This window comes from Emydura macquarii, unplaced genomic scaffold, assembly GCF_026122565.2.
Source record: "Emydura macquarii macquarii isolate MOO-44397 ecotype Brisbane River unplaced genomic scaffold, CSIRO-AGI_Emac_v2 contig_1230, whole genome shotgun sequence".
Lineage (NCBI taxonomy): Eukaryota > Metazoa > Chordata > Testudines > Chelidae > Emydura > Emydura macquarii.
Window position 1 is genome coordinate 293,180 of NW_027131367.1, and position 27,116 is coordinate 320,295.

The 27,116-nt window shown below is 43.0% G+C and overlaps 2 protein-coding genes and 1 long non-coding RNA gene across 5 annotated transcripts in view; 1 reads left to right on the plus strand and 2 right to left on the minus strand.

Moving 5' to 3' along the window:
- The first annotated feature begins 677 nt into the window (after window positions 1–677).
- DUS1L (dihydrouridine synthase 1 like) lies at window positions 678–26,030 on the plus strand. Of its 3 annotated transcripts, none has more exons than XM_067547118.1 (15): window positions 678–782; window positions 1,444–1,502; window positions 2,664–2,910; window positions 6,340–6,448; window positions 7,484–7,534; window positions 8,278–8,390; window positions 9,175–9,257; window positions 9,524–9,627; window positions 15,228–15,369; window positions 15,902–15,998; window positions 17,167–17,255; window positions 18,064–18,230; window positions 18,838–18,875; window positions 24,947–25,022; window positions 25,393–26,030. In XM_067547118.1, the coding sequence occupies exons 3-15, from the start codon at window positions 2,674–2,676 to the stop codon at window positions 25,536–25,538; spliced, it is 1,452 nt and encodes a 483-aa protein (XP_067403219.1). In that variant the 5' UTR covers window positions 678–782; window positions 1,444–1,502; window positions 2,664–2,673; the 3' UTR covers window positions 25,539–26,030. The 3 variants fall into 3 exon arrangements, with proteins under 3 accessions (XP_067403219.1, XP_067403217.1, XP_067403218.1); XM_067547116.1 differs by having other exon boundaries at window positions 681–782; window positions 15,225–15,369; XM_067547117.1 differs by having other exon boundaries at window positions 757–774; window positions 15,225–15,369.
- Window positions 1,951–5,291, minus strand: LOC137152499 (uncharacterized). Its single transcript, XR_010919535.1, has 3 exons — window positions 5,087–5,291; window positions 4,253–4,385; window positions 1,951–2,211 (listed from the first exon to the last, which is right to left on the minus strand). It is a non-coding gene; the product is annotated as an uncharacterized lncRNA (long non-coding RNA).
- The window catches only part of GPS1 (G protein pathway suppressor 1), a 45,825-nt gene continuing 29,600 nt past the window's right edge, over window positions 10,892–27,116 (minus strand). Inside the window, exon 15 of the transcript XR_010919531.1 lies at window positions 10,892–12,533. The gene's annotated coding sequence lies outside the window, so the exon portion shown is untranslated. The remainder of the gene's footprint in view (window positions 12,534–27,116) is intronic.

Below are 27,116 nucleotides of genomic sequence, written 5' to 3' on the forward strand. Positions count from 1 at the left end.
TGGCGTGACAGAACACACACCCCCCCGCCCCACACACACACACACTAGCTAGGGACTTATCTGGCCTTCACCCCACACTAGCTGAGCACATCACACCACATTACTGGGTGTGAGCCTCACGTACCCGCGTGAGGGAGAAAAGCAGCCTCGCCGCCTCATTTCAGCGCGGCAAGAAGTACAGAGCCCGTGTCACAGGGGCGCAGTGGCCGTCTCGCTCTCTCTCTCTCTCTCTCTCTCTCTCTCTCACACACACACACACACACACACCCCCGGGATGGGTGTTGCAGCAGAGCCAAGAGACCGACGCCAGTCTCCACAGCCCTGCCAGACACGTACCCGCCCAGTCCCCCCCACAGCGCGGGTGTGTGTGTGAGGTAAGGCCCCGGCATCCCGCCCCACGTAAGTGTATGAGGCACATGCCGCCGTCCCCCGCCACCCGGGGATGCCTGTGAGGAGGAAACCTCATTTACACACACACACACACACACACACACACACACCGGTGTGCGAGGCGAGGAACCCCCATCTCTCGGGAGGGGGGGGTGCGAGGATCGGGGACCCCTTTCAGGCTATTCGTCTCACCGACCGGCCCCTTCAGGCGGCGCCGCGGTTTTCGGGGGGGCCTGTGTGTGTCGTAGCACCGCGGTGCCGGTCGGAGTGGGATGGCGGAGGCACCGTCCGGCCGCCTCAGCGCCCAGCCTGGGGCCGAGCCTCCTGCTCCCGGCCCACAAGCGGCAGCGGCTCCGGCCTCCGAGAGGCTCGGAGCGCGGCTTGGTGAGCAGGTACCGTGCTGGGCTCGTTGGGGGCGGGACGCCTGGGACCGGCCTGAAGCCCTATGCTGGCCCGGCAGTCACCACTCCGCTCCGCTCCATCCCCTGTGCGCGGCCCCGCTGGCTCCCGGCCGGGTGTGCTGAGCCAGCCATGGCGCTGTCAGGCGCGTCCGGCTGGGCAGGGGGGCAGACCGGACCGCTCGGGGAGCCGGCGACTGAGGCAGGGACAGCGCAGGGTGATCGGAGCGCGAGTGCGGGCGGGGCACAAGGGGCATCTGGACAGCAGGGGCCAGGCTGCTAGAGCTAGCGAGGGAGCCGGTGTGAAGACGGGATTCAGCACCCGGGAGAGGGCCATATGGCAGCAGCCTCTAGTACCGGTGGTAGCCCGGGCCTTGTGCCCTGTCCGCTTGGCTGTGTGGACGTTGCTGCCGCCAGCTACCACTTTACGTCCCAGGAAGCCCTACAGGGTCTAAGAGCCGCCTACGTGAGAGACTCTCTCGCCGTGCCCCGCTTCTGCCGCTGGCGTTGGTGGAGGCAGTCAGGCCGGCGCTCTGCGCGTGAGAGGGAGGTGTCAGGGCACGACTTTTACCATGGCATCCCCCACCCTTTGGGCCAAAATCTCCTGCCGCTGTTGGCCTTCAGGGACACACTGTAAAGCCCATCATTTTTGCAGGGTTTGAGGAAGGGAAGACTGAAGGGCAGATATCCAGGATAAGGATCTGGACTTGAAAGGTGGGTTTTTTCCCGTTTTCAGGGAGCCTCCTGCTTTCTTTTATTTATTTAATTGATGGTAAAGGTGCTTAGAGCTTTTGATGTTTATGCAAATACACTCAAATAGCAACATATTAACCACTCTGAAATATTTAGTCCTTTACATGTTGCCCCAAGATTCCCCACCACGTGCAATCTGTTCCTTGCTCTTTTGACTGTCGGTTTTCTACCTCACAAGAAAATCTAGTATGAGAAATAATAGCCTAAAATCCCCCTTCTCTTGATTTTAATGTTGCTGATTTGAAGTGCTCTTTCCTTGAAAAGGGTTTTTTATTTAGTATAAATTAAAGTTCAAAGCAGAAGTTCTCTCTTTTGCACTTATTTTTCTTTAATTAGGGCTCATCTGTTCCTGCTTTTGCAGTTTTATTCCTGAGAGACCCTATCATGTCTCTTTTATAATCTGGAACCAACACAGTTACAAAATCACTGCAAACAAGTTTTATTCCTGTGATTTCATCCTCATTCTCATGTATTGTCACAGGATGTTTTAGAATTCTCTTCTTCTAAGCTCCTAGCTGGAGTCCTCTCTTGCAAGTCAGGTTTGACTATGGGGCAGGATAGTTATTATAGACTTTTCACCTCCAGTTCACTTACTCCTAAGCTGCTCTGCAGTTTGACTTTTTAAAGCTGCTGCTGCTGCCACTGCCATCACCACATTTCTGTTATCTACCTGAAAGGCAAGGCAGAAATCTTTATGTGGGTAATGCACCGTGTGGCTATAATACCACTAAGTTGAAGTGCAGGGGTTTAGCTTGACTTGAATAGTTCAGAAATTTGCTACCTCCTAGACTCTGAGAAGACACTCCTCCTCAGAGCTCTCTTGTGAGACAGACACACAAGGAGGGGTAGATGGGGTTTTTTTGGGGAAAAAAATGTCTTGGGGTATTGTTTGTACAACTGTTATCACAACCAGGACTCAGCAAGTCTTCTGTACACTTCTCTATAATATTTCTTAAGGTGCCCATCCCAGTCTTCTTTGCACACTTTACATGACACAAGAAATATTGCTGTTTGTTTAGGAAAAGATTGTCAGATTCTTTTGCCTCCCCTCATGATTAATTACACTTTGAAAAAAAATAATTGAGTGGATTGAATAATAATTATTTCTGTATTTCCTTTTAGTCTGGGTAAGATGCCAAAGCTTCAGGGGTTTGAGTTCTGGAGAAACACATTGAAAGGTGCTCATTATATAATTGCTCCCATGGTGGATCAGAGTGAACTAGCTTGGAGACTACTCAGCCGTCGCCATGGAGCCCAGTTATGTTACACACCTATGCTGCATGCTCAGGTCTTTGTCAGAGATGCCAATTATCGCAAAGAGAATTTGTACTGTGATGTATGCCCTGAGGATCGACCCCTGATTGTGCAGGTAAAGTCACTAAAAGCAATTTTAATTTTAGATTGTAAGCTCTGGCGAGTTAGGCCCCTGTTTTCAGGAATGTTCTTATGGTATATTTTGAGAGCTACTATTATATAAATAATTGGGAGAGCATGTTGCTCCAGAATAGTAATTTATAGCACTTTACATCTTTGAAGTGCTGTACAAACTCACTAATGCCATATACCTGAAATCATTACTAAGATTCTCAAAAAGGTGCTTGTCTCCCCGCTAGGGTCTTGCCTGTTGAGGAAAGAGATGGTAGAGGAGGACATCCCAACAAAGAACTTTCAGGGTAGAAACAGAGCAATGGATTCTTGAGACACACTATAAACAAATAAGAGTAGGAAACCTTCTGAAGTGAGTGAATCTAGGACTTGACTGTCAACTGAACTTATTTAAAAGTCTCTTTATTAATAAATCTTAGACTGAAATTGGATGTTTAAATTTTAACTTTCCTCTGTAGCAGCAGTAATAAACCTTCCCCATTAAGATTGTTGGTATGCCTCAGTTTCCCCCTTGGTTGGGCAGGTAATTTGGTGTCTTGCCCAAGCTCTAGTGCAGTGGTTCCCACATTTAGATTCATTTTATTAAAAAACTGCTGTCCGAAACACCACATGCAAACTTTGTATACATCTACTTTAGACCTTAGTAGACTTAAGTATTTCCAGTCCCCTAGTAAAAAACTCTAGGAAGCCTAAAACATAACATTTAAACACCTCAAATTTTTAGATCATGAATCAAAAAGCAGCAGCAATTATTTGTATTTGAGTAACAAATACAATTGTTACTCAAGGAAATAAATCTCATAAGTGACATTTTGATATATTTTGGTATGCTGCAGAACTAAGTCAATGGCTTGAATTTGACTGGTCTAACTTGAAGTTTCTTCTAATCCTAAATTCATTTTGCTTACCTTTTTACAAAAGGTAAATACAAAATATTTAGTAGCACTGAATACTAAAAAAGTGCCATTAATGAGAAGGGTGTGCTTGCTTCAGAGAAGTTAGTTGCTTTATGTCAGATGGGATATGGGTTACGTTTCAGCCAAAAGTTCAGTTCTGCACTGAGGTTTGTCCTGTACTAGCTATTAATAGCAATCAAAGCAGAAAAACCAGTCTTGCAGAGATAGGTAGTGCTCAAAGGCATCAGACATTTCAGAATTCAGTCCTATATCAGGATAAACTCCTCTCTACTGTTCAACCAAAAGCTGCCTGACTGCACTTTGAATTTGAGATAGTCCACCATCATGTGACCATTCAATCAACTCTTCCTTTGTTGAGAAGCCATCTGGCATTGTGTCTTCTATTGAAAATATGTCCCTGAGCCTTACCTGAGCACCAGGCAACTTCAGTTCCAATTCACTCTTGTTACAAGGCTTCAGCTTTCTGGTTTTGTCCAAGCCAAGGAGCTCTCCTAGTTCCACTGTAGTCTCTGCCCTCTCTGGAGAGTCTCTGCCACAGTCCCTGCCAAGGGGGAAGGAGTTGAGTGCAAAGGGATTCCACAGCCCTGTCTCATGGGAATGTACTGCAATTCAAGCAGGCTTCCCCAGCCACCAATATATAGGGTGGCAATCCTGCACAACAGAGCCTCCTTTAGTCTTTGAACTCACACACTTCATCCCCTTGGTTCAGGCCCCCCAGCCCTCCTTTTTTGGGGCTGTAGTCCAGATGGGCTTCCCCAGCCCACCAAACTTCTTTCAGAGTCCTCTGTACCCACTCTGTCCTCCTGCCAGTTACCCAACAGCTGGGTTCTGTCCTGTTAAGGAGGTACCTGATTAACACCTGACCCCATTTCCCAGCTAGTCTGGTGCTCCCTTGAATAGCTGTTTCCTTAAAGGGCCCATATGATGAACAGGGGTTGACTGACTCTAGGTCCCACTACTCCTTAAAGAGCACAGACTGCTGTGTTACAGGATACCATTTCCAACAAGGTCACATACCACTGTGGAAACCTCTGCTCTAATGTTTTGGGTTTGTCTAGCTAAATCATCAGTCCTCCCCTTTCTAGGGTATAAGAGTTTTCCACACAGCCTCTTATTTAGTCACAGCCTGTTGCCTAGGCTCCATAATTATTTATCATACTTTACCCCAGTCCACAGCTTCCTTCAGCCCTTTTCCAGGGCTCAACAGTCCTTCCCCCCCCCACGCAGGCATTTCTGACCCACCTCAGTAGATGACACCACAAAGCATAGCAAGCCCAGTTCTTCTTTTGAAGCCTCAGTATCAAAACTTTAATAAGCAAAGCAGATACCTTCTTTAGTCTCCATGGTCACTTTGTCCCCAAAACTATTACCTACTTGAACTAACTTGCCTGGGAGCTAGACCTAGTCTACCTTCACCCCTATTACTGCATTTATCACACCATTTCTTTTGTCTACTCACTCACATATTGCGCACAGGCTGCCTTTATATCTCCCAGCAGTCCTGGTTCTCAATTGCATGCCTTGGGAGGTAAATCAGGCACAGGTGAGACAACCCAGACTACCTTACAGAGCATTTTTGCCCTGTAACATCCCCAGTTATGCGGGTTGGTTTTTATATTTCATTCATTTTGGATAATGAAACTGATTAGTCTGTTTTCATTTTCTCTCATGACTAGTGAAGTAATGTTTGGGTTACACACTGCTGGGGAAGGATGCATCCAAACATGCTGTTTTTCATTAAAAAATCATCAAACCACTTTTGTCAATATTGGGCTTTGTTAAATCTATTTAAAATGCTTAAATTTAGGGCCTAAACTATCTGACTGAGTCCCCTTTAACAAAACAACAAAAAATGAAAACACACTTGCTCTTGACAAATTGGTATTTCTGATATGTTAAATACAAATTCAATTTGAGACTGTGAACAACTGAGCAGTAGAATATTGTATCTGTGCTCCACATTCTGCACTGGTTAACAATGCACCTGTGGAAAGTAATGTTGCTGATTGGTATCTACAAAGTCCTAATGGGCTCAGGACCCACTTACTCAGAGACATCCTTTCTTCCTCTCTTCTGCAAAACACTGGTCTAAATCCAGAATACTTCAATTGTTTATTTGAGATAGTTATGGATAGTAAGTCCTCTCCTTTGGAACTTGTTCTCATCTTGCCTGGCTATATATAAAATGTGTTATAAGATGCATCATTTTGGCCAGGGTTTCTTTTAATTTTGGCTTGGAATTTCAGCAATGCTAAGCTTTCTGGTTCTTGGTGTTTTGTTTGTTTGTTTGTGGGGATTTTGGGGGGTGTTAAAGTTGTGGCTCTGCAGCAGTTGTATATTCCCTTTATTTGAGAAATAGTCTGTGCTTCTAATGTAAGATGTATAAATTGTGTCCATATACTATAGCAATGAGGTCCTTTATAAGCAATAGTAATATTTTGTCAGTACTTGAAATTGAGCATTGCCTAACTCTGATTTGTGTACATCTTTCTCAGTTCTGTGCTAATGACCCTGAAGTGTTTGTCCAGGCCGCACTGTTGGCTCAGGATTATTGTGATGCCATAGACCTGAATTTAGGTTGCCCTCAGATGATTGCAAAGAGAGGTATGTGCAAACATGAGCTCTGAATGAACAAAGCAGTGACATATTACACATCTAAACTTACCCTATGGTAGTCCAGCACCAAATCCAGCCTTGATGTGGCTGGCAATTCTGTTTAAATCAGCAGAGTTGCACCCATTTTAACCAGGAATGAGTTTAGTACCTTGTAAGAAACTGACGCTAAAACTGGGTGCACTAATAAATGTTCATGGAGTTGCATGAAGTGTAGTTTTACAAACACTGCTAGCCAGCTCTTGTATGCAGAATGTCCAGAAAGTGTCATTTTAAATGTTTAAAGGGGTTTAAGAAAACCTCCAAGTATCAGAAACTAGAAAACTTTATTTTAATTATTCAGTCAAACTTCTTAATAAGACTTCCTTTAAAATAATCTCTTGCAGGTCAACATTTAGGGTCTCCTGTGTCCCTGGTGCACATACAGAGCTCATTCAAATTAACTTCTAAGAAAATGAAAGGGCTGCAGGAGGGTTAAGGAGACTGCAGGGGTATCTGTGGGGAGGAAGAGACAGATCAGAAATTCTGGGCTGGGTTCAGGGCATTTTAGCTGGGAAGAAGAGAAAAGAATCAAAAGTTTGCCAATCTGTTCCTCAGCTCAGTTTTCCTGAGCACAGGTTGTTTTTTAAGGGTTAAACAGGAACTGTAAACTGGTATCCAGAGACAATAGACCCTTCAATTCTGCCAACCTTTAAACCCAAAGTGACTTTTTACATGCCAGTTCTAAAACCCTGAAAATAGGACTTTGAACTGACAGTGTCAATACATTGGTCAGTCTTAGGAAGAACTAGAGAGAGTAGGATGTGAGATTTCATTATTTATCCTTTGAAACTGGGGTATCATGTCAAGCAGAATGATCTACCTCTTCCAATTTGGGCGAAGAGTGGAATTTTGTGTGTGTGCATGTGTGTAAAAAAACAAAACAAAACACCCAAACAAACAAAAAACAAAAAAACAAACCAGAACCCTTCAGGATCATCATTTTGTCTGTCTGTGCCAGTCCCATAATGTGCTATTCTGTTACAGGTCATTATGGAGCATTCTTGCAAGAGGAGTGGGCTCTTCTTCAGAGAATGAGTAAGTCCTCAAATAGGACCTCATTAGCTGAGGTTTCATGTTGGGAGACAATGGGGTGAGAACATAATATAGGGGAAATTTAATGGGCATTTTATTTATTCTTACTTTATTTTTTATTTTGGTAGTCCCCACAATATACAGAGTGCTGACCACACTCTCACACAAAAGACACAGTCTATATTGGCTATCGTGAACAGGCCTTCTATTTAGCCTTGATTAGTAGGATGATAAAATTTCTCACAAGCATTATGACAGAGGTGAGTCTTGAGAAGAGGATGGTGACTTTATAGGTCAGTTCAGAGGGGCATTCCATGCATGAGAGATAGCAAGGAAAGAAGCACAAAGACCGTTTTGGGAGAAGTGGATAAATGGGAGGTCAAGACTGGCATTGGCAGAGCAGATGGAATAATGGTTGATGTGATAAGAATAAAGAGTGAATAAGTAAGGAAGATGAGAGCTGTTAAGGGCCTTGAAAAGTGAGGAGAATGAGAACTTGATATAGAGGAAAAGGGGGAGGAGGCACAGTAAATGAATTTGATGCTTTTCCTGCTACAGTTCAGGTTTTGACTTCACTCTTTGCTGCCATTCTGCTAGTCTGTGTAGTAGACTGGGTAGTATAAACACTACAGTTGTTGCAGGAGTGCGGGCTCTTTAGGCCATTCTGCAGCATAGATCTTGGGGAGAATAGATTCTCTTCAAAGCGTTGTGCAGTCCACTTACCTGTCTTTTCAATCCTTCCCCAGTTTTTCTTGCTCATGAGACGCTGTCTGTTCCCATCACATGCAAAATCCGTGTTTTCCCAGAAATTGACAAGACAGTGAAGTATGCACAGTTGCTGGAGAAGGCTGGCTGCCAGGTAAGGAGGCTGCTGCTTCCTATACTATTGCATTAGACATAAATATCTTTATAAAGCATCTTCATCAAGAGATCTCTGTATTTTGTGGAAACTGATAGGTTATATTAATTTACAGATGGAGAAAATGAGGCACATAAAGGTAGTGACTTATTCATTGTCATACACAGCAGAGTCAATAGCAGAATCAGCAATAGAACCTGAGTCTCCTAACTCAGCGTACCCTGCTCTAACCATTGCACCATGCTGTCTCCTTCACGGGAAGTGAGAATTTTAGTCTAGGCACAGCACTGTACAAAGCAACATGAAAGTGTGAAATGTTTCTATGAAGATACCTTGTAACAGATGAGAAATAGAAAGGAGGGTTTGATGAGATTTAACTCCAATTAAATTGTACAAATTGGAAGGGACCATCAAAAACAAGAGATAATATAACAGATGGTGGCCTGGCCTTATATCCAAAAGTAATAGGTTTAGCCATGTTTATTACTTGTTCCAAAGTTAATACCAAATCCTTAAGAGAACTAAGGATACAGGAATGCAAAAAATCTCCCAAGAAATGTCTCTGCCATGTTAGGGCATGGAGAGTTCAGAGATGCCCAAGTCCCTGCCACAGAATGTTAGCTGGTGGCATTTCTGGGACCAGAGTCTGCACAGTGGTCGAGGTAGCATTGGGAGTTCTATGGCACCTCGTAATAGATGAGCAGAGGGAGGAATTTTCTGCTGTATATATATTTTTTCTAATGATCCATGTATACTGAAAATTAAGTGTAACTTTGCATCCTAGCTACTGACTGTCCATGGCCGCACTAAGGAACAGAAGGGACCTCTTGCTGGTTTGGCATCCTGGGAGCATATCAAAGCTGTGAGGTAAGTACACCTGTACTGATATCAACAGAGTGTGTGCATGCACATGTGTGCCTAGTCTCCTTAGCCCCATCCATAGACCCAAGGGTTTAGGCAAGCTTCTGGCTAAACATATTCAGTTTCAGTGTAAGGTTTTGATCACAGAATGTACAAAGGCATCAAAGGGGAAACAGGGACTTGTGGTAGCACTAGACGTTTCTAATTCATTCAACACATTGTGGGCAGTTTTGTTTCTTTGTTTTATGTGATTGTTCTCTTCATTTGTGTAGGAAGGCTGTGAGCATCCCTGTGTTTGCAAATGGAAACATCCAGTACCTCAGTGATGTGGAAGAGTGTATTCAGAAGACAGGAGTGCATGGTGTCATGAGTGCAGGTACGGAGAATGAGCTTGCTTTTATAATAACTGTTGTTAGAGGTTGTTTCTGACTCCTTGATGGATCCATGTTAGTGTAATCTGTTAGAAGCTAAAGCCAGACTCAGATGTGGCTGGCTGAATGGGTTTGATTTCAAGCTGACTCCTCTCCATATGCGTCTCTCTCGTACTGACGTCTCTTATCAAAATCAGGAATCGCTGATAATAAAATATAAAAATATAATAAAAGTTGTACTGGACTTCAACTAGTATTGAGTGGATGATTTAAACTTTATCTAGTTTAATTGATTGGCACAAACTTTTCAGTGCTGTATTGCCCTGCAGTAGTTCAGAGCAACTATTAAATGAATGTCTCCTGAATGAGTCATTAAGGTGAAACCCTGACCCTGCCAGTGAGTGTTTCATGGTGAATTTTTCTGTTAATGTTCTGTAATCTGTCATAGGATGGAAATACAAGTATTAGTAACAAAGTGTCCCATCAGCTGTCTGTGACTGTTTCCCATGGCAACATGTGGGTAAATGTTCTGTAATGTGGTTCTTTTGGGCATCTTCTCCTAAATACAATGCCTTTTGCTTAAATTATTCACTGATTAATCCGGTCAGAACATGAGGAATCAAAAATACAGTGTTTACCATTTATACTAATCACTTTAGACATAAATTATTGAATGACTCTGTCACTAGTTATAGAAAATTACCCTTTCACTGATAATGAAAGGCCCATAATCCTGAACAAGGAAGAAGAGAAGGGAGGCCAGAACAGATCCATGTTTTTAAAAGACAAATTCATGTAAAAGATATTGTTCAGATATTGTTATTAGCACTATAAGCGACACCATGTGCTAATCAAGCTGCAATATGCACCATCTTGATCATATGAATAAGATCTGCTTATTTCAATCAAAGGGATAGGGATAGGGATGGACTTGGATGAAACAAACAGAAGTCAGTAATCCATAGACTGGACTTTATCTTAGTTCCCTTCAGCGGCCAAAGCTCAGCACTATCTGTCACAGTTACTGAAGTAACTGCACTTCTGACCCCTTTGTGGCCTTGAGGGCATCACACTTAGGTGTCAGGCTTTTAGCTGTTGCCTTCCTTGGGGGCTGTCCCGTGACTCTCATCCTCTTGAGAGGGGATTTAGGCTGCAGTTTCTCCTGCAATTCACCATGTTCACCTTAGCAGATCTGATTTTAGTTCAGCATCTGCAGTTCTATTCTCTTGGGGGCAATGACAGAGTTAATCAGCGACAAACCAGCCTACATAAAGCAAAGTATTATTTATTCAGAACAAAAGCATTACAGAGAAAACATACCTTAAAAACAATAATTAGCTCACATATAGGTCTTAGCTTATCAAGCAGTCACCCATCTTCCACATGGAGAGAGTGCATAAGGTCTGTTTGTCTGTTTGACAGCAGTTTCATGTCAGTTCTTTGAATCAAAAAAAGAGTGACCTCCTTCCCTATGTCAGGGTGGTCATTGTTACACAATTTTTATTTCATTTGATCTCTTGAACCAGGACAAACTAATATATGTAGTTTCCCTGAGGAGGTGAGGCTTCCACTTGCCTACCATCCCTAAGGATATGATTTAGTCATGGAGGTTGGGTGAAGTCACAGAATCCGACCTCTGTGACTTCTTTGGCTTCAGCTGTCAGTGGCTGCAGCTGGGGCTGATTGACTCTGTTGCTACTGGTTGGTGTCTGACATTGTTGCAAACAAAAGGCCTCTAAGGAATTTGTATAAGACAGATGCAGCATTAGGTTCCTTCACTAACATTCATTGTCCTGATGTGGCTCTTACCTCTGACCTAGATGCTTGCTTCCTCCTTTAGTAAGAGCAGTGTGTTCCAAATATTTGGCATTGTTGGAGGATTTTATGACTTTCATTAAAGCAGCGTGATTTAGCAGCTGGGACTTTGAGACCGAGGGTAAAATATTCAAAAGCACCTCAGTGACTTAAACACCTAAGTCCAATTTTCAAAAGTGATTTGGGCACTTAGCCCCAAATCCTCAAAGATGTTTAGGTACTGAACTGCCATTGAAATCTGGGCCTTGGGAGCCCAAGTCAGGCTTCTAATTGCTTAACTCCCTTTTGAAAATAGTTCTTTGGGCTTGTCTACATGGAAAAGAAGCCCAGAATCGCTGTTGCCCATGTGGACACTCTGGTTCTGCACTTAACCATGTCTTTTGCAGCAGTTTAACCAAAACTGCAAAAAGGCATTCTTTGTGCAGAATAAGAGTGGCCACACGGGGAGCTAGTGTGGAATAGTTAGTGCACTTTAAATTCACACCTTAGCTATTTTTACACTAATATCCCCATGAATTTACCATGTAGACAAGTCCTGAGGTGCTTTTGAAAATTTTACTCTTGCGTTCCAATTCTGATTCTGCCACTGACTCATTATTTGAGATTGGGCAAGTCACTTATCTTCTCTGCTTCAGTTTCCCCTTGAGTACCAGTGGGATAATGATACTTATCTCATGGTGGCTTATAAGGATTGATTAGTTAATGTTTGTAAAGCGCTCTGAAAACATAAAACATTGTAAACGTACCATATTGCTGTTGGTACATATACAGCCCACAACTGAGACAGCACCATTTATATCTGTTAGGTGGAAGATTATTTACTGATCAGGATGCATAAAAATCGTGATTTTATTTAAATTGATTTTTAAAATTTAAATCAGATTTTGTTCTTTACATGTTGCTAGTTCCTTACTTCCCATTTTATAGTCTTAAATTGCTAAAGTCAATGTTTTGTACTGGTTTCTTTAGCTTCCTAATTATTAGTAGAATTTCAGATTTTACATACTTTTTTCTGCTAAGAAGTTCAACACTTAAAGTGCTCATCCATGCTGAAAAAGACAAGTCTGTGGCCTTATTAACTGTGAGGAAAAGCAAACTGAAACAAAAAAAATAATAAACAAATTTGCAACCAGCACAACCTTCTGATACATATTGAACTTCCACAAGTCAAGACAGTTGTAATGCTTTGCCCACACAAGACTCTTCCTACGTCACTTAAGTACTTTTGAAAAATCTAACTGCCTATAAAAAATACATTTTTAACCTTTGATGCTCCAAACATTTATGTACATGTTTAACTACAGGCATGTGAGTAGTCTCATTAAAGTCAAAGGGACTGGTCTTGTGAGTAATGTTACCTGGTTCAGTTTTTGCAGGATCGGGTTCTTAATTTTCAGTATTTTGCCTTTTGCTATAGCAGTTCTGTAAAATCCAAGTAAGATGCCCTAGTAGTAGTGCCATTTAAAAAACAGCATTTATAATTTAATTTGTGAATTGTAATCTATGGTAGAAATAGCAAAAAGTTAACCAAATTTTACAAAACCGGTTTAAAAAAAACCCAAGGGCTAGATTCCCAAAAGGACTCTAGGTGCCTAAATCCCAGAATCAGGCTCCATGGGGAGAGACTGAGAGCCCCACATGAAACTATCTGATAGCCCAGGGGCTAGGACACTCATCTGAGAGGTGGAAGGTCTCTGATCAAATCCCTTCTACCCCTGGGCTAAGTGTTATGAGGGACGTCTTCCCTCCTCTTCCTCCTCCTGTTCCTACCCCCAGCTCCTCTTATAAAAATGGCATAGGCACCTAATTGCAAGAGTGGATTTGCAACAGAAAATCCCAAGCATAGAGAGGTGCCTTCCTGCAGCCCAGATTTAGGCACCTAGCTCCTTGAAAGGCGTGGGGTTTAAAACCATGTCCTTCTCCTTGGCATTCCCCATTGCCTCACTAGATGAGAAGTCGCCTAGCATGCTCACTTTTGTGAATACCATTTTTAAATGCCTATTTCTCGCCATTCATTGTATAGGGAGCCTAGGCACCTTACTCAAGCTTGTCTACACAGTGCAGCAAAGTGCAGCAGAGACGTGGCATTTGTAAAGCTCTCTAACGTGCATGCACCTAAGTGCCCCATATAGACCCTGCTGATGCTCTCAAAAAGAAATATTATTTGCCATGCCATATAGCAAAGGCCTCAGACTGTATGAATCCCAGTGATTTTCTAGGCTTTGAGAAGTTAGGCATGATGATGCCTTGTTTCAAATTTTGACCTAGAAACTTCACTCTTGAGTATTTAATGGGATCTAGTTACAGCTGATTGATTAATGGTATTCGTGTTGGATCTAGCCCATATGTAATAATTCCCAGGAGTAATGCAGTACATGACCATTTCTTAATACATTTCCTTAGGTTATAGAAAAAGGTTGAGACCAAACAAAACCCACACCCTCCCAGACTATTGGTTACAGAGACGTGTGGTAGGGCTCTTGTCTAGCAGCACTGACTGAAATGTTGGTGTCTTCTCATCACATCCATCCTTAAGGGTGTGCCCCCATTTCCAACCATTATTATCATTTCTATCAAGAAGTGCCCAAAGATCCCAGTCAGAATGAGGGCTGGGGTCCACTATGCTGGATTTTGAACAAACATGCTATATCTATTCCTGCCTGGAAAAGATTACAGTCTAATTGTAAACCCAGATTTAATTTTAAGATCAAAAAGGGAGGGTACAGCCAAAATTTATATAGTAATTTATTTAAATTATGAACACAACTTGATGATATGAATGTTTCAGCAGAGTGGTGGATTTTTCTCCATTCTAATACAAACTATGATTGATTGTTTCTAGGCTAGTTGATATTTTTTTTAGAGATAATGAGAGTGAGAATGGTGGAGAGGGCCTGGATTGGATCATGGAGCTCTGAGAGTGTTTGTGGTAATGAAAGGTGGGCAGAGATGCCTGAAATCCTCTGAGTCTTGGTCTGTGGTTTGTTGCTGAGCAGTTCCTAAACCCATGGTGTTGCTCTTGTGATCAAGGTGTCACCATAGAGCAGCAAAACTGGATATAAAACAGAGGCCGCCACTGAAGGCTGCCCATGCTGGTGGCGAAGGGCCTGAATCATGGGGTGGAAGTTAGACTGCTACAACCCAGCAGCAGGGATCCCCTTCTGGGCTGGATTTGAGGGCAGATAAATCATGAAAACTTGGGGACAGTGCAGAAAAGAAACAAAAATTATTTGAAGACTGCAGAAAATATCTTACATGAGAGACTTAAAAAGATCAATCTGTTTAGTTTATCGAAAAAAAGATTGAATGGGGACTCAATTACATTTCTCATGGGATGCAAATACTGAGTACTAAAGGGCTCTTTAATTTAGTGGAGAAAGCATAACAAGGACCAATGGCTCCAAACTGAAGCCAGACAAATTCAGATTAAAAATAAGGTACACATTTTTAAACAGTAAGGGTGATTAACCATTGGAACAAACTACCACGAGAAGTGGTGGATTTTTCCAGGTCTTGATGTCTTCATATTGATACTGGATACTTTCCTGGGAGATGTTTTAGCCAAACACAAGTTATTAGATTCAATACAGGGGTAACTGGATAAACTGTATACCTGTGCTATACAGCAGGTAAAACCGGATGATCTACTGGTCCCTTCTGGCTGGACTTCTCTCTGGCTATGTGGTCAGGCCAGGCCAGAGCTGGTCCAGCCCATTGACACAACAGGTTTTGCTGCCCACTTTACCCTGAAATGAAATTTTTATAACTCTTCTCTGTTATTGCTCAGAAGGTAATCTTCATAACCCAGCTCTGTTTGAGGGACGAAACCCTGTGGTATGGGAGATGACCGAGGAGTACCTGGAGATAGTACACCAATATCCTTGCCCATTGTCTTATGTCAGGGCGCATCTCTTCAAGCTCTGGCATCACACGTGAGTATGTCTACAGCACTACACTGTTTTGAGAATTCACCCGGCATAACAAATATCTTGCCTTTTGGAAGAAGGTTGGCTGATCTTGCTGGTGCTAAATTAGCTTCTTGTCTGCATGGAAAGATGTTTGTTTAGGCAATTAATCTTCGCATGCATCCCTAGGAAACTGATTCTTTCTTTCTCTGAAACCGGAGTAGTGGCTGCGCGCCACTTCATTCTGGATGCTAGCAGACATAATTAGCCTTATGAAATCTCTGATTTTAGATATCCAGTCATTGATATGATATTCCTAATAATGTTAGGACTTCAGTCTTCTTTTGCGTAAATGAGCATGGTATCACAGAGTTCACATTCTGACCTAATTGCAGAACCAAGTCAGAGAAGACAGGATTTGAAGGAGAAATTAGCTAAACGCTTTAACAGTTGGCAAATGCGGCAAGAAAAAGCTATAAATAGCTCTGGTAAAGGAATTGTTCAGTCATCACAATTGAAAGATGGTGAATAAACTACTAACTGTCTGGGATTTGTTCAGGCTGCAGGTTTACCAGCAGCTTCGTGAAGAACTGGCAAAAGTGAAGACACTAGAGGGCATTGCAGATGTCAACAGAGAACTGAAGCTACGATGTCAGGTACCAATGTGGGCCTTAGCAGTTGAAGTAACAGTGACCCTACTTGGAGGAAAGCTGCTTGTGTCACATGCACTTGATCTTCATTCGGAACTTTGTAACCTAACATCACCACAACCTGGCTAGCTAAATATTATACTGGCCCCTCAGATTCAAATTTCTCTCTTTAGTATTCAAATCTGCTGTGTTTTCCATAGCTTTATTTGAGGGTGGGTTTTTTCATTTGTAACTGTTGGTGTGTGTTAATTTAATTTCATTTTGTGCCCGTCTGGGAATTTAGGATAGCAGCGACATAGAATCAGAGTTGGATTGGACCTCAGGAGGTCATCTAGTCCAACCCCCTGCTCAAAGCAGGACTAACCAGGACTAACCTCAGATAGATAATCCCAGCCAGGGCTTTGTCAAGCCGCAGCTTAAAAACCTCCAAAGATAGAGATTCCAACACCTCCCTAAGTAACCCATTCCAGTGCTTCACCACCCTCCTAGTGAAAAACTTTTTCCTAATGTCCAACCTAGACCTCCCCCACTGCAACTTGAGACTGTTGCTCCTTGTTCTGTCATCTGCCACCGAGAACCCCCTTTCAGGTAGTTAAAGGCTGCTATCAAATCTCCCCTCATTCTTTTCTTCTGCAGACTAAACAAGCCTAGTTCCCTCAGTCTCTCCTCATAAGTCACATGCTCCAGCCCCCTAATCATTTTTGTTGCCCTCCACATCCTTTGTAGTGGGGGGCCCAAAACTGAACACAATACTCCAAATGTGGCCCCACCAATGCCGAATAGAGAGGAATAATCACCTCCCGCGATCTGCTGGCAATGCTCCTACTAATGCAGCCCAATATGCTATTAGCCTTCTTGGCAACCAGGGCACACTGCTGATTCATATCCAGCTTCTTATCCACTGTTATCTCCAGGTCCTTTTCTGCAGAACTGCTGCCTAGCTCGTTGGTTCCCAGGCTGTAGCTGTGCATGCGATTCTTCTGTCTTAAGTGCAGGACTCTGCACTTGTCCTTGTTGAACCTCATCAGATTTATTTTGGCCCAATCCTCCAGTTTGTTTAGGGCCTTCTGTATCCTATCCCTACCTTTCAGGGTATCTACCACTGGGGAAGTCTAGAAAATGGGGCGTCTAGAAAAACTGAATAGGTATCTTTGGTTGCAATTATATCTTGCAGGAGGAAATAGCTAATCAGAAAGAAGGAGAGAAGCCAAAGGGAGGATTGCCTTTCTTCCATTGGATCTGTCAGCCGTACGTCAGGCCAGGGTGAGTTGCCTGCTCTAGCATTGACCCCAGGAGAGTTCACTGGACAGGCTGCATGTATGCCACCACCTCAGAATACACATTTCCAGTTTGCATGCCCTGAAAGATTAAGTTTAAAAAAAAAAAAAAGAATTTTTAAAAATTACATCTCAATGAAAAAACTAAGGTATTGGCAGAAGGGTGTCAATTTTTGTGAATTCTCTTCCCTTTTTGGTTCGTTCCTCAAGTTTATTATCTATCTCTAGCAAGTGAAAAGTAAAATACATTAACTAGAGCTTAGAATAAGGACCTACATATGAAGCAAATTCTGCTACTTGACAATGTGCTGTAGCAGCGTTCATCTGTCACCTATATCTACCAGTGGAGTAGAGATGGGAACTGAGTGCCCTTTAAAAAGATCTCACACAAACACACAATCATCTCTGATATAAACTGCTAGCATCACCTACCTAGAGTGAAAACTTGGGTTACAGGAGATGACTACCCAACAGAGTTTCAGTGCAAACATTTATCCGCTTAATTCTTCCTGGAATTATGAAACTGACTAATTGAACTGCCCACCACTCACTGACTCACCCACTGGATGCTGCTGCCCTGCCTTTTGCTTTAATAGCGGCCTCAGAACTCTGAACTATTCAAAAAAAAAATCCTGATATTTTAGCTTTTCTTTCATGCTTCTAAGGGCAGCGTCTCATCTGTGACAGTCATGGTAGACTCTTCATTTTGCCTAGGCGTCTGTAAAAGCACTGTTGACAAAGGAACACCCAGCTGTCCTCTTCTGTTACCTTACAATGATATTCAACTATTTCAGGCCAAAGGAGATATGCAAGGAAAATGGAACTAGTGGGAGTGCAGGAGGCATGCGAGGGAAACGAGCCCTGGAGGATGAGGAAGATGGAAATTCTGATATGCTCTCAAAGAATAAACAAAAGAAAAAATTGAGAAATCCAAATAAAAGCTTTGATCCATCTTTGAAACGTAAGACAATCTATCCTAATCCTGACTGGCACAAGGGAGTGAGAAGGCTGCTAGCATCACCCTCAAATGTAAACTACCTCCTTCTCTTCTTTATTCCCATTTATGTGGAAAGTTTCCTACAATTAGAGCGGAAAGGAGATTGGGAAACCTTGGGAACAAAAAACTCAGCCTAAGTGGCATTGATCAGGAAGGGGGAGATTGATTATGAAAGGGGCAGATTATCTCCAGTTTTACAGCAAAATCATGTATTTCATCTCATGTATAACAGCATGCAGTCATCTTTAAGATTAAAATGCAGTGTCAATTTTAAACAGCCCTCTTTTCTTCTCCTCTCCCCAACTTTTTATAACTTTCTCAAACAAAGTCATTGGGACTGATATTTCCATGTTTGGTCTTAGAGCCCAGAGAATTTTTTTTTTTTTTTAACTTCAGCAAAATCTTTTCATCGCTTTTGATTTTTTTTTTCCTATGTGTAAAATATTTTGCCTAAAAATGCACCTTCTGGCTGCAAAGGTTGATCATCTTGAAGCATTGAATTTGCTGTTCTCCTTTGGATATCAGTCACTGTCTGGGACAATCATAGACCAAATTTCTCTCTCTTTTCCAGCTAAATATGCAAAATGTGATCATTGTGGAAACCCAAAGGTAGGTCCATTCCTTTTCAAATGTCCAGTAAGGCATGCTGTTTAAACTCTGATTAAATGCAAACAATGGATCTGCTTCTCAGACAAAGGCCACTGTACTAATTAGGCAAGTGATGATATCAGGTGCTGAGGGGACACTATTGCCTAGGGTAAAGATGACCTATAAGTAGATTATCCTAGATGCTTTATATCTGTCTTCTTCCTTGAAAGAGCAGTCTTGCCGTTTGTTGCTTTCAGCAGCTGCTGGTCAGGAGTTTGAATTGCTAAATATCAGTCCCCAAAGCGCACTTGAAAGCAAAGCTGTGACCAACTGAACTTGTATTAATTGCAGCATGAGGATTCCACTGTTTGCTAGATAATAAAGCTTATACTGTGGTTATTTCTGGAAGGATTAATATTTTAAACTTTCCAGTGACTGAGTATGGAAAAGCAGTTGGTCTGCCCTAGCAGCAGGAAATAAAAAGGAAAAAAATACGAATGAAAGGAAAGGTACACATCAGACTGCATTAGATTTAAATGAGACTCGAACTCTGTGTCTGTGCCTGGTAGTGGCAGAGACAGAACAGGAAGATTTTGAGCTATGTCCTTAATTGGAGGAGAAAGTGAACACATCAGTGCTGAGGCTTCCACTAATGAAACATTTGTTTGTGGGATATCAGATCAAACCAACACTGTGGAATGAAACCTATTCCATTCTGTGAATAGCAGGAGTATTTGGAATCCAAGTGTGAACATATACAAATACATTTTTTTTTTTTAAGAGTACAGCTGTTCCTATGAAAAGTGAGAAATCATTGAGGTTGCTGAATGAGGTGGGTATAGTGCTGCTAACATACCCTAAGTTTCTGTTGTCTAAGTAGCTTGACACTGCAATTAAACACCTGCTGCTGGCCTGTGCAATAATTGCACTATAGATGGTTGGAGTCAGGCTCCAGCCTGAGTCCAAATTAGCCCGAGCCTGTGAGCCCCCACATTGGCGGGCATGGGCCAGCCACAGGTGTTTAATTGCAGTGTAGACACTCTCATACTGTTAAGGCCAGAGCCATGAGGCACTTTGATTGCTTTTCAGTGAAGGGGAACTGCTGCAGTTTCAGAGGCCGTGGTAAAATACAGAGCAGGCAAGTGGCCACTGTACAGTCCTGAGTATATTAAAAATTTTCCCCTTAATTACACAGATGTTCTTTTGGTAAAAAGCTGGTGCTTTCCTATAGAAAAATTTTTGTTGGTTGCACAGTAATTTGGTTTATTTTTCCATTCTGTAGTGAAAGGGCACTAGGATTTCACTCTTTTTGCTCTTGTGAACTAAGTTATGCTACAGCTGGGGGAACTCAGTGCCCTTTGCCTTGCCTGGGTGAAGCAAGTGAGGGGTCTTGGGTTCTCTCATTATTGTTTACAGTTGCTACTCTTAGCAGTGTTAGAGTGCTGTCTTGTGCTAGTGTTTATAAACACCCAGCAAGAGACAGTCTGGGGCATGAAGAGCTTTCAGTCCAAATAGACCAATCCTAGAAAAGCACTGTTTTTGTTTTCAAAATTTGGGGTGTGATGTTTTGAGGCAGAAGCAGTTATGGTGCTTTCCACTCACAGTTGGACTTGCACTTCGCCTATTTGACTGAGAATTCTAAATCTTCTAGCACTCTGACTTGGATATGGTCAGTAGATTGAGTTGCTAAGCAGCTTTACTTTGGGTGTGTAGCTAGCTGGATTTATTGTTTGGGGGTCTTCAAGGACTGCATTCAGGATTAGGGTCTCATTGTGCTGGGCTCTATGCAGCCATGATTAAGAGTCCTTGCACCAAAGGTTTTAGACTTTTAAGTTAGGGCAAGACAAAACAGATAAATAAGGGGAGGGGAAAGTAACTAGCTAGCAATAAGGCATGCATGTTATTGATTGATAAGCATGTTTCACCTGGTTTCCTGTCTAGGCAGCTGGAGCTTTATGGGAGGGCTTTAATGGAACTGTAATACCATGCACAGGCAGTGATTAACCAGAAAAATTTCTCTAGCAAGATAGATCTATAATAAAAGCATTTCTTCACTGCTGATTAGAACAGAAAACCTAGTAGATCTCCACTTTAGTGTGGTAGCCCTTTCTGTTTAAAGGACAACTCTTCAAAGTGCTCTAAAATTGGCATGCTTACGTAGATTGCTTTTATATTTGGTGTGTCTCAGGGAGTTGTGGGATAGGGTTAGTGACCCATATTTGGGGGGGGGGGGGTGTCATTTGAGCAAGAGTTTTCAGAGATACTTACTTTGGTTTTGCCTCAGGGTGGTATATTCTGCCACTAGGTCTTTCTGCAGGCCAAATGTTTGTGTGTCCAGCCATCCAAGTCAACTCATGGCTCTGATTTGGCCCACACACAATTTCAAGTGCTGGCCTCTGCATAGACCCCACTACCCCTTTGGGGAAATAAGATTGAAAATGTTAGTCAACAAAGCATTGAGAGCTGCAGTGAGGCTTCAGCCTAGTGCTGTTGTGCTCAATAGATTACACTGTGTGCATGTGTAGCGCGAGAACCTAAGAAGGGTGTGAGCTAGCCCATTTTCACAGCGCCGAGGTGGCTACAGGGGAGTGCTGTGGCTGTTGAACCTGAGATACTCAGGCAATGTAAATTCAGAATCCACACTTTGGCAGAATTCTGAAAAATGAAAGAGACATGTTGCTACACTCTGCCTCTGCCAGAGGGGAGCTTTATTTATAATGTGCATACAGCAGAAAATTTAGAAGTGACTCAAACTATTTTCAAAATTACATAGCCACATGTTTGATGGAAGGGGAGAGATATAAATGGGGATGGGGGGGGTCAGGTCAGAGGGTGGGGAGGGCTAGGTCAGAGGGTGGGGAGGGCTACTGGGAACAGTGATGAAGTGGGAGGGGTAGCTGTCAGTCCACATTCTCCCTTCCTGTGTCTGTGCAAAGCTCTGGGGGGAACCCTGCCATGCTGTTGATATTTGACAGTCTGAGCCCCTCTCGTTCCTGCTCTCAGGTGAGCCAGAAGCTGGGGGAATCCAATCCTCTCTGCCTCTCAAGGGAGCTGGGGGACCTTGAGCTGCTGGTGGGGGAGGAAGCAGGGTGTGTCTGAAGCCCTTTCTCTGCCTCTCCTGGAAGCTGGGATCTGGGGCCCCTGTCCCCCAGAAGGGGCCTGAATCCCTCGTTGGCTCACCATGTGCGTCAGCAGTTGAGGAAGCCCTGATCTGCCGGGGGGGGGGGGAGAGAGAGTGTGTGTGCGCGCGCACATGCGCGCGCTGAGAACACACATGTGCCAAGCACACAGTGCTGAGAGATGAGACATTGACAGTGGGCATTTTTCATGTACATCAGGTGCTCTCAAGCAGTGGCCTTGGGGTGGTGGAACTGGGGGGAGAGAATGGATGAGAACATCCATGGAGTTAAATAGAGCAGTTCCTACCTCTCAGAGCTATTGTTTCACACTGTCTTTACTTCCATGGAGCATTCTGATTCAACTAAGATCTGATGATGAAAGGGCCCCTTCCCTGCTCTCTCAGCTGTCTGCACTGCACTTGGATTTGTAGAATCCCTTCCCCTAGTGTCCCTAAAAAGTCCCCCTTGCAGGCTCATCCTCTGGTGGGATGATGGACACAGCAAAGCAGTTCTGCTGACTAATTTCATATAGTGGTACTCTAGTGTGCCATTTTCCCTACAGTGGAGGTTGGCAACCCTTTCCTGCTTAGACTGGCTGCCACTGCATGGATCACTCAGTAAGTGTCCTGCTCTAGTCAGCCCTCTGAAGTATCTGACATTGGCCTCTAGTGGAAGATGAGAGATGGGGGGGGCCAGATGGACCAGTAGAGTGAGCAAGAATGCTGTTCTTTTAAGTGTCCAAAAACATTCATGCTTACTCAGATTGTTTTGACATTTGCTGTGCCTGAAGAGGATGATCTGAGAGATCACAAATTGGGGGTTATATGAGGAAGGGGTTTCTACCTATAGTCCCCTCAAAAAATAAATGCAAACAGCTAACATCTTCTGCCACTGTGTGTGTGCAATTGCGGCTCAAACCATGACAGATTGTCCTCTGTTTGCAGCTAGGCAATGCTGCTTCGTTTGTGCACAGCCCCTATACCGCTCTGGAGAAGTAATATTGAAAACATTGAGTTATTTCACTTCGTCATTGCAACACAGGTGACCTGGGTTCTGTTTCTGGCTCTAATTGGCCTACTAGGTGACTATGAGAAAAATCATGACAGCTCTGCCTCAGTTTCCCAATCTGTAAAATGAGGTTAATATTACTGACCTGTCTTTCCCAGGGCTCTGAGAGCTAGTGATGAAAAAGCAGAGGTATTGGTTCCCTAACCATAGGAGTATCTGCATTACAAACCTACCTGCTGACTACACATGCTTAAGTGACCACTCCTACCCCCTTCCCCCCAAAAAAGTCTTCCTTTCATAAAACAAAATTCAGTGACAAAAAACCATCACGAGTGATGGTAGAATGGAGCATGGGTGTCATGCTGGGCCAGACTGTCAAGCTCAGTGATGCTCAAACATCTGAAAAAAAACCAGGAAATGAGCTAAGGTCCATGTTGCTGCACACGTAACGCTCCTTTTTGTAAGACCCAATATCCCCATCACATGCATAACTGCACTACCATTGCAGCCGTGCAGCAGCCTCAGGGACTATATGCAACTGTAGGACGGACTCTATCTAATGCCATCTTTTTGCTAAGGCAAAAACTCATGTTTAGGCAAGCTCTACGCCACAGGAGTTCCCTATGCCTGCCCGCCACTCAAACACTAAGCCTAAGCCCCAGAAACAATCCTGTGTGTGCAAAATTTTGCAACACCATCAACTCCATTTTTTTTACAACCCATACACTCAGCCACAGGCATCCGGCTAATGGTGTCCTGCCCATTTCACACCGCACTGCTGACAATCCCCCTGGCAAAAAGAACCTATGCACGGCTTCTGATACATTACCAAACGCAGTCCTGAAATAAGGCATAATGGAGTACCTCAAGGCACCTCTTTCCTTTGATCTCTCACACAGTGGTAGGCAGGGGCAGCTCAGACCAAACAAGCGGAACAGCCCAGCCCTGCTTGCCTCCCATCACAGTTGCATCTCTGCCCTCTTCCTCAAACTAATCCTCAGCTAGCTTCATCTCTCACCTGCAGCTCTGCCAAGCTGCTCCAGCCAAGCCTTTCATTATTCACTCAGGAACACCAAACAGTGTCTGCAGCTAGAGTGCATGCAGCTAATTCCCAGCGACAATTTCCAGGGAACAGAGTTAAGGTGGCATTGGCCTAACCTTGATGCTTCATTTTCAGAACTTTGATGTGCTGGAACAGCATGAGACACCACACAGCAACCCTAACTCTGCATTAATTTAACTGACAAAAAAAACCCCCTTAGGATCAAAGAGCACCTTTGTCAGTTCTTTTTTGCTGTAGCACCATCTAAAAATGTTTACATGCAAGTCATGTTGCACAGACTTCCCCCAATAATGAAAACCAGAAATGAGCTTAACTACATAGAATATAGCAGATACAAAATATCCACCACATCTTCTAAATCTCACCCCCTCCCCCCTCGGATGGGTCATGCCTTATGTCATTAATCTCCCCAAATGTGGGCATATTTTAGAAATAAAGTATGGAAATAATGGCCTTGGAATGAATATTTATTTTCAGGGGAGCGCTAGACAAAGACAGGAAATAATAGGCCAAGGCACTTTTTTCAAATAAAGCTTCTAAAGAGAAACTGAAACCCTTTTAGAAAGAGCTTTTTCTGTGTGTCTTAGTTTCCTACAAGATTTGAGGTTATTCAGGAGCATTTCCTGTTTGGGAGGGGCAATTCCTGAGAGATGGAATATTGTTCTAGAACTTTAATCACTACCTAGAAACACACAGCATTTACCCAGCAGGCAGATCTTAATTTTTGCATCCCCTGCCTCCATACAGTTTGACTGTCTTATCACTGTTTGCAGGAACCCAGACTATGACAGCTGTATTCCAAAGCTATGCGTGCGCATCACTGCAGTTGTGCTTCTCATAAACAGTTCAGTGAAAGCTTTTTTCACCACTGACCTAACTGGTGTATGTCTGTCTATTTTCAGGGTAACAAGTGTGTATTTAATCTATGCCGAGGCTGCTGTAAGAAAAGAGCATTTAAAGAGACTGCAGACTGTCCAGGCAAGTATAGCCCCACCACTTCATGCTGTTCTTCCACGCCACTGGGCCTATATAAAAACAAACTGTCCAAATCAAAATGGAAGAGGTGTGACATTTTTATGTCCTTTGCATAATTGTGATAATTTTAGAAATATATTAGTTTAAAATTCTGAGTGTCCTAACTTTCATGGAAATGTTTTACTTAGCACTGGTCACTGTAATAACAGAGCACTAACGTAACACTCGCATCGTCTCTTCCTTCTGAAGCCCTCATGAGGGTGGATTATCTGCAAGCTAAAAGCATAACATTTTCCACAGCACAAGGCCAGGAGCCTGCTTTGTTCCCCACTGCACAGACACTTCAGTTTAAATTTATTATTTCCTTCTTTAGGTCATGGATTACTTTTTAAAACCAAATATGAAAAGTCCCTTCTGCGGAAGAGTGGTCAAACAGAGATGCAGAAGATTGAAAGGACACAGAAAGGGGATACAGAGGAAACAGCAGAACTCAAGGAGGGAATTGACACTGTACTGTGAGCCTTCAAAATGGATTCTACTAGATGTGCTCCCATGTCTATTGCCCTAGGCCAAAGAATCTGCCATTTCCAGATTCCCATCAGCAGTCTGGCTGGTTCTAAGATCTGGAAAAGTTTTATTTAAGGAAAAGCTGCTTACTCAGGGAAATATCCTGCCTTTGAATAAAAGGATGCAACTGAAGTTCTCACGGTCTTTTAAAGACTTTAAAAGGACTCAGCCAGAAGCCCTGGCCTGATTGAAAATGCTGCACTGGGGGGGAGGGGTGGTGATGGGAGAAAATGTACTAAGGTCATGAACCACCTGATGTACATTTATTAACCCTTCATGTGCTGTTTTAAAAGTGGGGAATAAATCTTTGATATTAGAAAAGCCTGCTGGAGTGGTAAAGGAAATAAATCTAGCCAGACAGCCTACTTTTTCAGGGATGTAAGATGTTGAGCATTTGGGTAAAGTTCACCTAAGTGACATTTTCAGGTCAGGAAGGAAGCTAGATGTTTAAGGACACTAGTTAGTGTTCAGTAACTAATTCACTGTAGTGTTGCTCTAATGACAGAGAGAGATAAGATGTGTTAGCTGATGATTATAATTTATTACATGGATTACAATAGGACCTGGAGGCCCCACCTGAACAGGAGGTCCTAGTGGGCTAGGCTTTGTACATACATATAGTAAAAAAATTGAGTCTCTGACACAAAAAACACAGAGTGGGCAAAAAGAAACAACATCTCGATGTTATAAATGGGGAGCAGCCACATTTAAGAGGTTAAGTGACTGGCCCAAGGTAACACTATCTGTGGTAGAGCCAGGAATTCATAGACTCAGAAGTGTAGGATTGGAAGGGACCTTAACAGGCCATGAAGTCCAGCTCCCATACCACAGGCAGGACCAAAAACCTAGACCATCACTGACAGGGGTTTGTCTAACATGTTCTTAAAAACCTCCTTTGACAGGGATTTCACAACATCCCTTGGATGCCTGTTCTAGCGCTTAACTATCATTATAATTTTCTGATATCTAACCTAAATCTCCCTTTCTGCATAAGCCCATTACTTTTTTCCCCTCCTTCAGTGGACAAAGATCCATTGATCACAATCCTTTTTATAATAGTCCTTAACATATGTGGAGACTTATCAGGCCCTCCCTCAGTCTCATCACAATATTAAACATGCCCAGTTTTTTTTTTGTTTTTTTTTTTTAAACTTTCCCCATCCATCAGGTTTACTGAACCTTTTATCATTTTTTTAATGCTTTCCTGTGAACACTCTCCAATTTCCCACTTCTTTCCTAAACCGTGGCACCCAAAATTGAACACTGTATTCCAGCTGAGACCTCACCAGTGCCGAATAGCACAGGACAGTTACCTCCATTGTCTTACATATGACACTCCTGTTAATACACCCCAGAATATTAGCCTTTTTTGCAACTGCAGAATTGATTCATATTCAACTTGTTATGCACTATAAACCCCAGATCCTTTTCAGCAGTGTTACTACCTAGCCAATTATTCCCCATTTTGTAGCTATGCATTTGATTTTTTTTCTAAGTGAAGTATTTTTGCACTTGTCTTTATTGAATTTC